Source organism: Tripterygium wilfordii, chromosome 17 (assembly GCF_013401445.1).
Source record: "Tripterygium wilfordii isolate XIE 37 chromosome 17, ASM1340144v1, whole genome shotgun sequence".
NCBI classification, from domain to species: Eukaryota; Viridiplantae; Streptophyta; class Magnoliopsida; order Celastrales; family Celastraceae; genus Tripterygium; species Tripterygium wilfordii.
The window spans coordinates 5,844,140-5,857,186 of record NC_052248.1 but is presented as its reverse complement, the minus strand read 5'-3'; the positions used below and the strand labels follow the sequence as shown (position 1 = coordinate 5,857,186).

Here is a 13,047-nt window from a genome sequence, read left to right as displayed (position 1 = left end):
AAAGAAGCTTTGATGGAGAGAGAAAGAAAACTGAATAAAAATGGATATTAAACAAGGGAAGAAAGAGAAGCGGGAAACTTATTGTGGTCCAGCCATGTCATTTAAAATAAATCCTATGTGGCATGATGATTTGTCATGCCACATAGGTTATGTACATTTATGTACAAAAAAAACTATGTATAGTTATCATTTTCCTATATATGGGGTGAAACCATAACACCCAATCATATTTTAAAAGTGATGTGCCACGTACATCAAATATTTTATAAAAGCCATTGTAACCTTGTCAAAAAAATAACAAAAAGATACTTTTTGTCCCTCAATTATAAAACGAGTTTCATTTTCGTTCTTAAGATTTTTTTTTCTCCCATTTTCGTCCATCGACTATTGGAAAATATCATTTTCGTTCTTCAAGTGGGATTGAAGTCAGAAAATGCTTATGTGACATGTCAGAAAAATTTGATTTGACGAACAATAGGATGTTATGTTGATTTTTTTGTCGTCAAATTTGTTCGAAGGATAAATGGGATACTTTCTCATAGTTAGAGAATGAAAAAGGGAGAAAAAGTTGAGGGAGGAAAATGAAATCCGATTGAGGGATGAAAAAAATACCATTTTGCCTAAAAAAATATAACAGAGAAGCTAGAAACCGAGTAGACAGTCCCAAAGAGAGCAAAACCAGAAAGGAAAGGTTCAACAATGGAAGAACAAACCCTAGATGACAAGTCGAAAGAAAAATCAGAGTTCAAGGTTGAAGAGAGCATCAAAGGGGACGACCTCATGTCGGAAGCGAGTCCTCAAAGTACAAAATCAAAAGAGGCCTCCCCTGCAGTGTCTTCGGACTCGGATGACATGCTCTCCGACTCCGATGAGGATGAGGACGAGGAAGAGGGGCAACAAAAGCTTCAGCTTCAAACCTTAGAGGCCGAGCTATCAAGCAATCCCTCCAACTACGATACTCACGTTCAAGTAATTAATCGCACACTTTTACTTCGTTTGTATTTATGTAGCGTCCGCTGATGACTGAACGTTTTATTGCTGCCAGAACTGGGGAAAACATTAAAAGTGAAAGCAATTTTGTGTACACTCACTATGTATTGTAGGCAGTAACGCATACGTGTTATATGTATTTGTGCACCTTAGGTCTAGTTAGTGGGAGAACTGGGATATCATAGTGAAACGAACAGATTTTTATATTTTGGCTCTTGTTAGCAGCAATGAGTGCATGGCATAAGGCGTTTAATGCTTTACATTTCCTTTACATATGTGATGCATAGATTATGCTTCTATTAATGCTAGTGCTGATAAAAACCAGAAATATATGGCAATGTTTTCAGTTGAAAAAAAGTTTATTTAAATGTGAATACACCAGACATCTTCTCTCTGGCCTCCCTTTTTATACACACCGTTCCATATTTGTGTGGCTTGTTTTTCCAGTACATAAAGCTTTTGAGGAAGATGGCAGAGCTGGAGAAGCTAAGGCAGGCAAGGGAAGCAATGAGTGCACTGTTTCCATTGACCCCAGAAATGTGGCAGGAATGGGCTAAAGATGAGGCTTCACTTTCCATCGGGTACTGCATTAGAAACATACTAAAAATTTCACACAGAGGAAACAAAATTGATTTCAGCGTTTTTTTCCTCTTTTCCCCTGTTCTCACTATGACCCCCAGTTTGGTTCCTCACAAAATTTCATCATGAGGAAACAAAGTTGAATTCAAAAGGTTTTTTCGCTAGTTTCACGTTATTGTTTGTTTGTTGAGGAAGAACCCCTAAATATATCGGAGAAGATTAACTTTCTGAACAACCTAAACACTACCGTTGTGCACACCAGTTACCTGGGTCTATAATAAAAATAAAAGTTCATTATTTTTGTTCCCCTTCTGAGCTGTTATTTTACTTGACAATAGTGTAGTACATTCTTTGAAGCAGTTAAGACCAGTTAGATTGTTTCTATCCTTCTGTCTAACTGTTGGATTGTTTTTTTTTTCTTTTTTCTTTTTTTGACTTTGTAGACATGATGCAGTTCCAGTGATTGAGAAGCTTTTTGACCGAGGGGTGCTTGATTACTTGGTATGTTTTGTTATCACAAAATCCAATAATCTTTGCTTGCTTGATTGATTTATTGGATGAATGCGTAGTTGCTTCAAGTATTGCAGTTACTGCGTAGTGGTTGTCTATATTGTCAAGCAGCATGAACATTGTGCTGCCGAGAATTGCTCATGATGGCTTTCATACTGACTGTAGGGTTCAAATTGGGATAAAAAAACTTAAATGACATCCATATCTATTTGGGTGGAGAAATTCCAGATTCGGTTTGAACGCTTCAAATGATCGTTTATTTGCATTATTTTGAATATCTTATTGAGACTTGCACCACATTTGTGATGATGCTGCTGTGACATTGTACTTCTTGCTGTAATCATTGCTAGATCCTTCATCAGGTATTCTTATTTGAACCGTCTTTAGACGAGTTCCTTGCTTATTGTGGGTAAATTTTCCTTTAGTTAATCTAAAAGAAACTTTGTTTTACTATGTTTCCACCTTCAAATCCCTTCCTACATTCTAGTCTCGTGCATTTAGGATGACATGTTCTGTTTGGGAAACAAAATTTTGATAAATCTGCTTGAATAAGTATGAATGTATGATGATTTTGTAGAATTGCTTAAGTTGAGTTGAAGAAATTCCAGTGCATCTGACATTGACGATGAGTTTTTTATGCAAACAATTGTGTCGTGTATATTGGCTGTGGAACCTTGACAAGGCTCATCATGGCGTTGGTGATCATATTTCACTTTGAAAAGCAAGACATGACTATCTTACCTTTGATTTCAGTCTGTTCCTCTCTGGTGTGACTACATCCAATTTATTAAAGAATATGATCCCTCTGTGCGTGAACGTACACCAGATGGTATTTCGAAGGCAAGAAATCTATTTGAGCGTGCTATTAATGCTGCTGGTTTGCATGTTGCTGAAGGAAGTAAGATATGGGAAGCATATAGGGAATATGAACAAGCTATACTTCATACCATTGATGGGTCTGATTCTGAGGTTAGATCTTTTTTCACCCCTGTAAATTGTTTATGTGCCCTTGATAATTGGATATTTTAATTTTTCTATGGTGTAAAAAAGCGATATAGCTTAATGATACAGATTATAGTGGAGAGAAAAAGCTGCAGGGCTTCCTTGAGTTTAAATCCCAGTCTTAGCTTATAAGTTTAAAGAATATGAGAATAATCTCTATAATAAGTGAGGCTGTGTATATAGTCTCCAGCAACCAAAGATCCTAACCATTCTATTAAAAAAATCAAATAAATCCTGCAATCCTAACCACCCCATGTCACATGCTCGTCAGATAACCCTTTTATTTATTTCAAAAAAAGTGATAAAAAATAAAATACACATAACTCATTTAATTATGCCCCTGCATCACTTAATATACGCACTACTTGTATTAGTTGAGAAAGTAATACCTAATAGTTCTTGAATTATTTAATTGAATATGTGAAACCTAATAGTTCTTGAATTATTTAATTTAATATGTGTAAATATTTTCAATTACATCATATTTCCATCTAAATATAGTGGGAAAAGATTTAAGTAAGGGTAGGGAAATGACAAAAGAGAGTGAGTCCCATTCCCATGATCTATTTGGTAGAGCAAAAAGAAAAGAGATGGTGGCATGGCAGAAAGCATCTTGTAATGGTTTTCATCTCATATTTGGAGTGATTTTCTTGATCCTTACTTTGTTGAATGGATTGGTCTTGACGGCCATGGTTGGAGATGATAACTGATTACATTTCCTTCCATGAATGTATCCTTGAACTAACAAAAGGATTAGATCTTTGTCTTCCCCTTTTACACTTTTTTCCCTCATAGACTGTATCACTTTTCCTGCTACCATTTGCAACATAATATCAAATCAGGGAAAAGTCAGATACCAATCAATGATAATGTCTAACATCATTAGTTCACTGTAGTTTTTAGGTCCTAATTATTATGTGATTTTATTTCCTAGGAAGTTGTGCGTTAGCAGATCTGTTATGTTTGGTCAAAGATGTAAGAAATTTTTTCTTTTGCTTTCACATGTGAGTATGTTGTACCTTTCACTTTGTAGGTGAAAGAAAAGCAGGTCCAGCGCATTCAAAATATTTTCCACCGGCAATTGTCTGTTCCCCTTTCCGACTTGACCTCAACTCTTCTAGCCTATAAGTCTTGGGAGACAGAACAAGGGAATATACTTGATGTTGGATCCAACAATGTGGATGGGATCTCTTCTAAATTAGCTTTGTCTTACCAGAAGGCCCTGGAGATGTATAATGCTCGTGCTTATTTTGAAGAACAGATTACTGCACATGATACCGCTGACTTGGGAAAATTTCAGCACTTCATGGTACATGGCATTACTGCTGTTATCTTGAAAAATGAAACACTAACTGTATTAATTTCTGTTTATAACTCTCTTTTTTTAGTTGTACGGTTGTACCCTTAGTCTAACTGTTCTGGGACACAATTTACTGGCTCCTCTTTCTTTTTCTTTTTTTTTTTCCCATTTATAAAACAAAATTTAGAAAATATTTGGTGGTTATTGTTTGTTGCAGACGTACATAAAATTTGAGCAGTCTTTTGGAGATCCATCCAGGGTGCAAGTTCTTTATGAACGTGCAATTTCCAGTTTTCCTGTGTCAAGTGATCTGTGGCTTGATTATACTCGTTATCTGGATGGAACGTTGAAGGTTTGTCTGTCTTATTTCTTGTCCAGCTTTCTAGGGTACGGAGAAGAAATTTAATTGACTTTTACTCACTTTCTCCTTCAGGTCGGCAAAGTTTTGAGAGATGTTTATTCCAGGGCCTCAAGAAATTGTCCATGGGTTGGAGAGCTTTGGATACGGTATTTACTTTCCATGGAAAGAGGCCGTGCTTCAGAGGAGGAGATTGCTGCTGTATGGTTTAGTTGAACTTTCCCTTTGTTAAAAGCACAAGCTTGTTTTTCCTGCTTGAATCTTCTTCTTTCAGTTCTTTTCTTCTTTTTTTTTTCTCTCTTTTTGGGGAGGGGATTCGCACCTGCGAGGAAGTGGGTCTATGGCAATGAGTGCTGCCAATAGACCTAAGTTACATGGTTTGAATGTCAAAACTCGTTGCATGATGTGGACAGGAGTCTTTCATCCGATTCCTATATTTTATTTTAGTTCGATATATCTTTCAACATGGAGCTGTGCTGCTGCCGGTAGTGAAAGTATCCAATCTGTGGTGACCATTGTTGACTTTGGGAACATAATCTTTGTACAAGATTTATGCATGGATTATCGAGACAGTTACATACTACAAATTTAGGGTTAGGGTGGGCACCATTAATTCTTTTGTTTATAACTTTGATCCCTAAGGAAAAGGGGCTATGATATAAGGGGGTTTCAGTCCATGTTTGATAGGAACCATATGTAAAATTTTTGCTAAGGTACTGGTTATATGTGCCTCAAGAGGGTGGTGGATACAATAATTTTTCAATCCCAAAATGCCTTTCGAAAAAGGTTGGCAAATTTTAGATGCATCTTTGATTGCAAATGAGGTGGTAGAGGATCATATTTGGAGTAGAAAATGGGTTGTTGGGGCGGGGGGGGGGGGGGATTGGTGTATTCACAAACTAGATATGGAGAAACTTGTTGCCATGCGGAAGATTGAGATGGGTGGCAAAATGTATATCATCTTTTCTCTCTGTGCTTATTAACAGCTAGGCAACCAAAATTTCCAATCTATCCAAGGAATTAGACAAGGGGATCCACTTCCCCCTCTTCTATGACTCGCCAATGTGTCAAGGTAAATTAGAAAAAAGGGAGGAATGAGGCTCATTTGGCGGGCTTAAATGTGGTTGAGATAATGACGGCTGTTTTTGTAAGGTGGGAAAAGCAAAACATTCTCAATGTAGTGGCTGTTATTTCCTGCTTTGAAGTGATGACTTGAGGTGAATTTTAATAAAATTGATATTATGCAATGGGGCTTCAAGGTAGTATTGATATGTTGTCAAGGTCTTAGCCTCTTGGGTTGTAAGGTTAAGAATCTTCCAAGCAACTATTTACGCTTGCTACTTGGGGCCTAGTCTAGACAGCAAAACTTATGGGAGAATGTCATTGGAAGAGTTATAAATAGGCTTGCTGGGTGGAAGTTGAAGTGTTTATCAATGGGAGCTTTACACTTGTAAAAGCGCACTCACTAATTTACTGGTTTTTCATATCAAGTCCTCTTTTTAGAATGCCAGCATCGGTGTCTAGAAGATTGGAGGTATTCAAAATACACCTTTGGGCCAATGTGGATGCAAGAAAAAAAAAACCACTTTGTAAGTGGGAGATTACGAAAGGAGACATTAAACATGGAGGTTTGGGGATCAAATTTGTAAATGTTTTTTAACAGGTTTTGAAGGCAGTTGTAATTGCTAAACATGGGTTGGAGTCTTAGAGATGATTTGGTGGACTTCAAAGGAGGTTAAAGGGACTAATGGAGTCCGAGCTTAAAAGGAACTTTAAAAAGGGATGGGATGAGTACCATATACTGCTTGGAAGGTTAAGGTGAGATTTGGGGAGAATGTGTGGTGTAGAAACAAAATTCCGGGCCCTTATAGCATGGGTAGGAATAAAGAAGCAAGAGTCCTTGATCTTAGATGGGTGGAAAATCGAGAAGTAATTTGAGATGTTTAATTTAATGGACAAGCTTATTATTGGGAAATGAAAATGTTTGCTGAATTTTATATGACATTTATGTTTTGTTGAAGCTGCGGTTGTTGGAAAAAAAGGGAGGATTGCCTTCATTGGAAGGAGGGTGGTGGTACATTTACCGTCAAAAGCTATTTAATGCCTGTAAGAAGAAAATGAGTCATGTGATAATGAGTTAATGATAGCTTTCTCTCTCTATCTGGAAAACTATAGCACCATTAAGAGTTTTTTTATGCGGAAGTAATTTGGCTGGGGGATTTAATACTTGATAGCTTCCAGTGAAAGGGTGTGATTATTAGTTAATAGGTGTTTTTTGTGTAACAAAGTGGGAAGAGAGTATTAATCATATACTGCTGTAATCTGCGTTGTGAGTGGACTGTTCATCTATGGAATATTGTAAGAGGTATTATAGGGAATCAGGAAAATCATGTCAGGTACTCAGACCAGAATTGATGTCTTCTCTTATCCAGATCAAAGAATCATAATGGTCTAGTTGACCCAGTGCCACTGGTCACATACTAGACACCATTGTTGGTGAGAAACAACAAAGGCTTTTAGAGGGGAGGAATCTCCATTTTGTAAAATTGAAAGACTATGTTATATGCTCTTTCATTTTGGTTTAGAGGAAGTGCATAGATTGGTTCAACATTAAGGAGATTATTCTGATCTTCATTCAACTCTAATGTACTTTCTGACACTTGGTGCCCTATGTTGAGGATAAAAGGTAAACAATTCTTACGCACAAGACTCCCGTAGTGGGCGGGATCGGGGACAGGTAGAATGTACGCATATCTTACTCCCACATAATATGTAGAGAGGCGGTTTCCAGGAAGATCTCTAGGTTGCACCTCTGCAACTTTATCATGGGCCACATGTTGAGGATTTTTTTACCAGTCTTTAATAATATTATTTTTCCATTCGGGAAAAAAATTACAAATTTATACCAGTACGTAATTTTTAAAAGTTACTTGCATATTTTCTAATGGATATGGATACATTTTGATGACTGTAGTAATTTTTTCCTGTTATTCTGGTTCTTGGAGTAGATCTTGACTTCTTGTATGAGTTTGGCAACACAGTTGCAACACACCTCACAGCATCACATTTTTTTGTGACACGCCAAACAGCTTTTGCGTTCCAACTCACCTTACAGCACCACAGCTTTTTATCTCACAGCACCTCATCACACCTCACAGCACTCCCAAACGTTTACAATATATGTTGAATTGTCCTACGTAATCAAATTAGGTCAATTATTTTATTTTAGATTAATGTACAATGTAAACCTTAAGTGATTTTATATTAATATTATTAGTCATCTAATATAACCGTAATTTAGATACGCCAAATGCACCTCACAGCATCGCACCACAGTTTTAAAAGTGATGCGCCAAACAGCTTTTTGCGTTCCAACTCACCTCACAGCACCACAGTTTTATAACTCAGCACCACACCACACCTCACAGCAACTCACAGCATTCCCAAACAAGCCCCTTGTTTAATTTCTTCATACTGCTTCTCCAATTGGGTATCCGTGGTGACATTTTAAACATGGAAAATGTTATGATAATTGTTTTCTATTTGCTCCTGGTATCAAGAATGAGGTTTTGTCTTCTTAATGAATGAAAATGTCATGTAAATGAATTGTAACATTTAAAGTAAAGGACCTCCTTGAATTTGAGAGCTTAGCAGATTTCTTCTTCCTTTTAAGTCATTTGACTCCTTAATTTCAGGTTTTTGAGAAATCGCTACAATGTACCTTTTCAACCCTTGATGAGGTAGTTTATATATCTTTTTTATTTACTATCGTAGACGTTTAAATTTTCTGCATAATTTGCATCCTCACTTTTGTGGTTTCTTTTGAACTTAATTTTTTCAGTACCTAGATTTGTTTTTTACACGAATAGATGGCTTGCGGAGAAGAATTTCATTTGCTGATGAAGCAGACAGTCTCTTGGATTTTTCAGTAATAAGAGAAACCTTCCAGGTTTTATCTTTATTCGCCCTATAGCTTGCTGTCAAAAACTACTTACTACTTGTTGATGTTGGTATAATTGAAGCTGCTTTTACTACTTGTTGATGTTGGTATATCAGTTGCTTTTTAAATGATACATTAAAGTACATTATCTTATCTATTGTACTACTTCCCATTTTGCTGGTTTGTTATCTTTTGTCATGGGAAGCATTTATGTTTTACTGTAGCTGTGCCATTTGTTGGTATCTGGAAAGTAGCTGACCATAGGATGCAGTTGTTTTAAAGTTGGAGATATAGATTGAATATCAGTAGTGACATGAAAGAATAAATTCTAGACAGGGTTCTGTTTAATCATTGTAATTATATGTTTTTCGATCTAGAGCTAGTAAGTTGCCAATAAGGTGTATTCACTTAAGTGTTTGAATTTTGACATTCTTTAATTTAACTTTCAGCGTGCATCTGATTACTTCTCACCACACCTGAAGAACACGGATGGCTTTTTGCGATTGCATGCTTATTGGGCTCGTTTAGAGCTAAAATTGAGAAAAGATCTAACTGCAGCTCGTGGAATTTGGGAGAGCTTCCTTAAGATATGGTGACCATAACTCCATTCCAGAATTAACAGAACTTAGTTCTTTACTATCTGATTGTTTATTTATCTCTCTTCTGTTGTTACTAGGAATGCAAACATTTAGCTTGCTGCCTTTTTTATGCAGTGGTTTTATGCTGGAAGGCTGGCTAGGTTATATTGCTATGGAAATAGAATTGGGTCACATAAATGAAGCTCGATCCATTTATAAAAGATGCTACAGTAAACGATTTCCTGGAACAGGCTCCGAGGTCTCTCTCTCTCTCTCTCTCTGTGTGCTGATTATCATTTTTTTCATAGGATTTCTTTTCATAACCATATATTGATAGCCTATTAAGGTTTCTTTTAAATTTAGGATCTCCATAAATTTTTGAGTATTTGGGCTTTGTGCTTGTGTATGAGTGCGTGTGCCCATTGAGTGTTGGAAAGATGTTAAGGACTTCTATGCCATGCTTGATTATTCATAAATAGGAATGAAAGTCTTGACACACTTGCCATTGCTTATTTTAACCTGCTTCAAACGTAAATGATGTGATTCTTTCACAACTTTGTTAACGTTTACCGTTATCACCAAGATTCATGACTAAATTCCTCTTATTAGAGGTGTGTCACCTAGAATGGTCAGATGTGTCATCAGAAACACTTTAGTTGATCTGATAAGTGCTGCTAGTAAAATCTCTCCAAACCAGCTGCTGTTTGAAAAAAAAAAATCTCGACCCTACTAAAACTAATTTCCATGGTTGATTTTTTTGGTTCACCAAAAATAAGAAACAATTTGAATTTCACTGCCAAATGTTATGGTCAAATTTCACTGCCTTTAGTTGAGATTTATCACTGCAATCTAGGACAAATCATCTTGTTTATTATTTTTTTTTAATTTGGCTTGGTTTTATTTCTTTTTAACATTTAAATTGCTGAAAACAAAAGGCATTTAAATTGGTCAAAGACTTTTGTAGAATTTTTTTGGCTGCAAATACTCCTCGGGACACACTTTTTTTTTTTTTTTTTTGAAACGGGGAGAGAGGATTCGAACCCTGGTCATCAGGGTGATATACACCATCTTTACCACTTCAACTAGTGGCTCTCGGGTGTCCTCGGGACACATGACTATGAGGGATGTGAATATTTATGTTATGCATTGTAGATTAGATGATACCTTCCTTTCCTAAAAAACAGAATCATTCAGGACATTTGGCATTCATGGTTGCGCTTTGAGAGGGAATTTGGGACACTGGAAGATTTGGATCATGCTGCACAAAAGGTACACATCCCCACCAAATGCACAATTTTTTTGTTTAAAATTTAATTGATGATTTTAACTCGTTACAATTGATGTTGGTTATGGATTCCAATTGCTAAAAAGTTGATTGGATTATTTGTCAATCAATAGTGCAGTGTTATGGTGTCGGGTTTACTTTCCTAATTGTTGGTCCATGATTTGTGCAATCAGATTGGTGCTCTTATTTTCATGTTTATTATTAGTATACTTTATGCCATTAATTCCACACTTCTGTTGGCGCCAACAATATGGATGATCTAGATGTGCATAGATGTTTTTGCTTGTAGCTTTCAGCCTATTCGTGTGTGCATGTCCTGTATTTGTGTATTTCTTTAGTCATTTTAATACACTTTTCTCTACTGATTCATTTGGCAGTCTATATTGTACCTGCATAACTTTGTGCGAAAGTAACGGAACTTTGGTGCATTATTTTGTGTATATCTTTTAACAGAGAGAGATGCTTTTCTTTATTCCTCTTCCTCAGGTTATGCCACGTCTGGAAGAACTGCGGCTTGTTAGGCTACAGCAGGAATCCAAAATGATGGCTGGATCAACTGATCAGGGAGAGAATCATGTGAAGAAAAGTGCCCGTGAAAAGAGGAAACCAGCTTCTAATGTTGCTAATGAACAGTCCCCAGCAAAGCGCCAAAAACATACGACTCAAGCCCAAGAAAAGATGCTTGAAAAAGATAAAGGTGAAGTGCAAAAGTCAGTTGAGGAATCAAAAGTGGAAGACGTCAATGGTGTGGATGCGAAGGTGGGTGATAGCCCTAAGCGACCAATTGAAAACTCTGAACCTCAAAGAAGAAAAGTGTATACGGACCAATGTACTGCATTTATATCAAATATTAGCCTTCAGGTAGGTAGATGCTTTACTTCCCAAGTGTTTTGATGCCGAAAAAGAAGGGAAAGGGAAAAAAGATAAAGATAAACATCTCTACTACAATTTCCTTTTGGCTAATTATGCATATGTCGACCAAATTTTGCAGGCGAATGAAGAGCATATACGTCAATTTTTCAGTGATGTAGGTGGGGTTGTCTCTATAAGGATACTCCGTGATAAATTGACAAGAAAATCAAGGGTTTATCTCTCCTCCCTTCCCTTTTCTTTTGTGATTTATGCTTTCTTCTGTCTCATCGCCCTAGCATCTTGACTTGTTGAATGCGCTCTAACTGAATGTTTCCTATTACCTAGACTTTAATGTGGTATAGTGCCTCAGTCCTCACATGTATTTGACACACACTAGAGACAAACATGCGTTCTGAAAAGCATATATGGTAAGGTTGAGGAACCCTGGTGTGCCTCCTAATTCACTATGCATATAAAAACGGTTCTGCTAAATCAACATATTTATGGCATTATCTTGTATCTTGCTTTTGCTTGCCAAAAAAAAAGTATCTTTCTTTTATAGGTGCTTCCTTTTCTTTGTTTTGATTTTCTATTGCTGCATCTACTATAACTTTGGAGATGTATGTTTAATACTGTGTTTTGATTTTGTAACAAGGGACTGGCATACGTGGACTTCTCCGATGATGAACACCTTGCTGCTGCAGTAGCAAGGAACAAGCAAACGCTACTTGGGAAGAAGCTGAGCATAGCACGTTCAAATCCAAATCAGAAGAGAAAGCAATCTGTTGGCCATAATGCCCCGAAGGAACAGGGTAAGCAAACTTTGCTGCTTGGTACCCCATCCCCTTCATTCCTCTTGCTTTAGATGGTGGGTGTGAAATGTCTGCATAGTTCCATGGCAGTTTTAGTGGTTCTGCAATATATTAAAATCTTTTCGAGAAACTTTCGAACATGCCATTTATTATTTTTATGAAATCATGATGTCTTCCTTATATATGAAGAAAACAAACAAATCGAGGTCATAGTAAAGGCGTAACCTCTATATTGTGACCTCTTCTTTTATCACGTTCACGTTATGTACTCAAAAGCCGAGTTTCCATTCTCTAGCTACTAATTTTCCTTTCTTTCTTTTCTCATTTAAAACATAAAATTTTGTGCAGCTCGCATTACCAAGCCCAATGTTCCTGATGGGGGATCTGCATCTAAAGAATCTGTGACTAATAAGCAGGATAGCAACATCCAGCGCAAGGAAAACAAACTATTTGTGCCAAGAAACGTTAGGCCACTTGGTTGGACATCAAAAAACCCCAGAAGTGAGGAAGAGAGTGATGAGAAGCCAAAATCAAATGATGAGTTCCGGAAGATTTTGTTTAAGAAGTGAGGCTTCATTAATGTTTTGCTTCTTTGAAGTTGTCATCGGAATGGGCAATGGAGTGATGATAGTACCTGACTTCCAGTTTTCCTGGTTAACACCAATAACTAGCGAATTCCCTCTGAGGTGGTATGGAGACAAGTTATTTTTTTGCAATTTATTACCTGTTTGCACAGTCTGGAAAAATATACTTGATCAGTTAGATCGTTATTGTGTTCATGTTTGTACTAGTGAATTTTAAAAATTGTTATGAATCTGTGAATTTATTGTTTGCTTAATCA

General features: G+C 36.8%; 1 protein-coding gene across 1 annotated transcript; it reads left to right on the top strand.

The window, feature by feature from the left end:
- Nucleotides 1–623: 623 nt before the first annotated feature.
- LOC119982528 (squamous cell carcinoma antigen recognized by T-cells 3) lies at nt 624–13,047 on the top strand. The gene is made up of 16 exons (XM_038825968.1): nt 624–969; nt 1,438–1,571; nt 2,013–2,070; nt 2,833–3,048; nt 4,115–4,390; nt 4,599–4,733; nt 4,815–4,940; nt 8,435–8,479; nt 8,581–8,688; nt 9,129–9,271; nt 9,393–9,516; nt 10,452–10,526; nt 11,029–11,403; nt 11,534–11,626; nt 12,050–12,206; nt 12,555–13,047. Exons 1-16 carry the CDS (start codon nt 700–702, stop codon nt 12,773–12,775), a joined length of 2,556 nt encoding a protein of 851 aa, XP_038681896.1. The 5' UTR covers nt 624–699; the 3' UTR covers nt 12,776–13,047.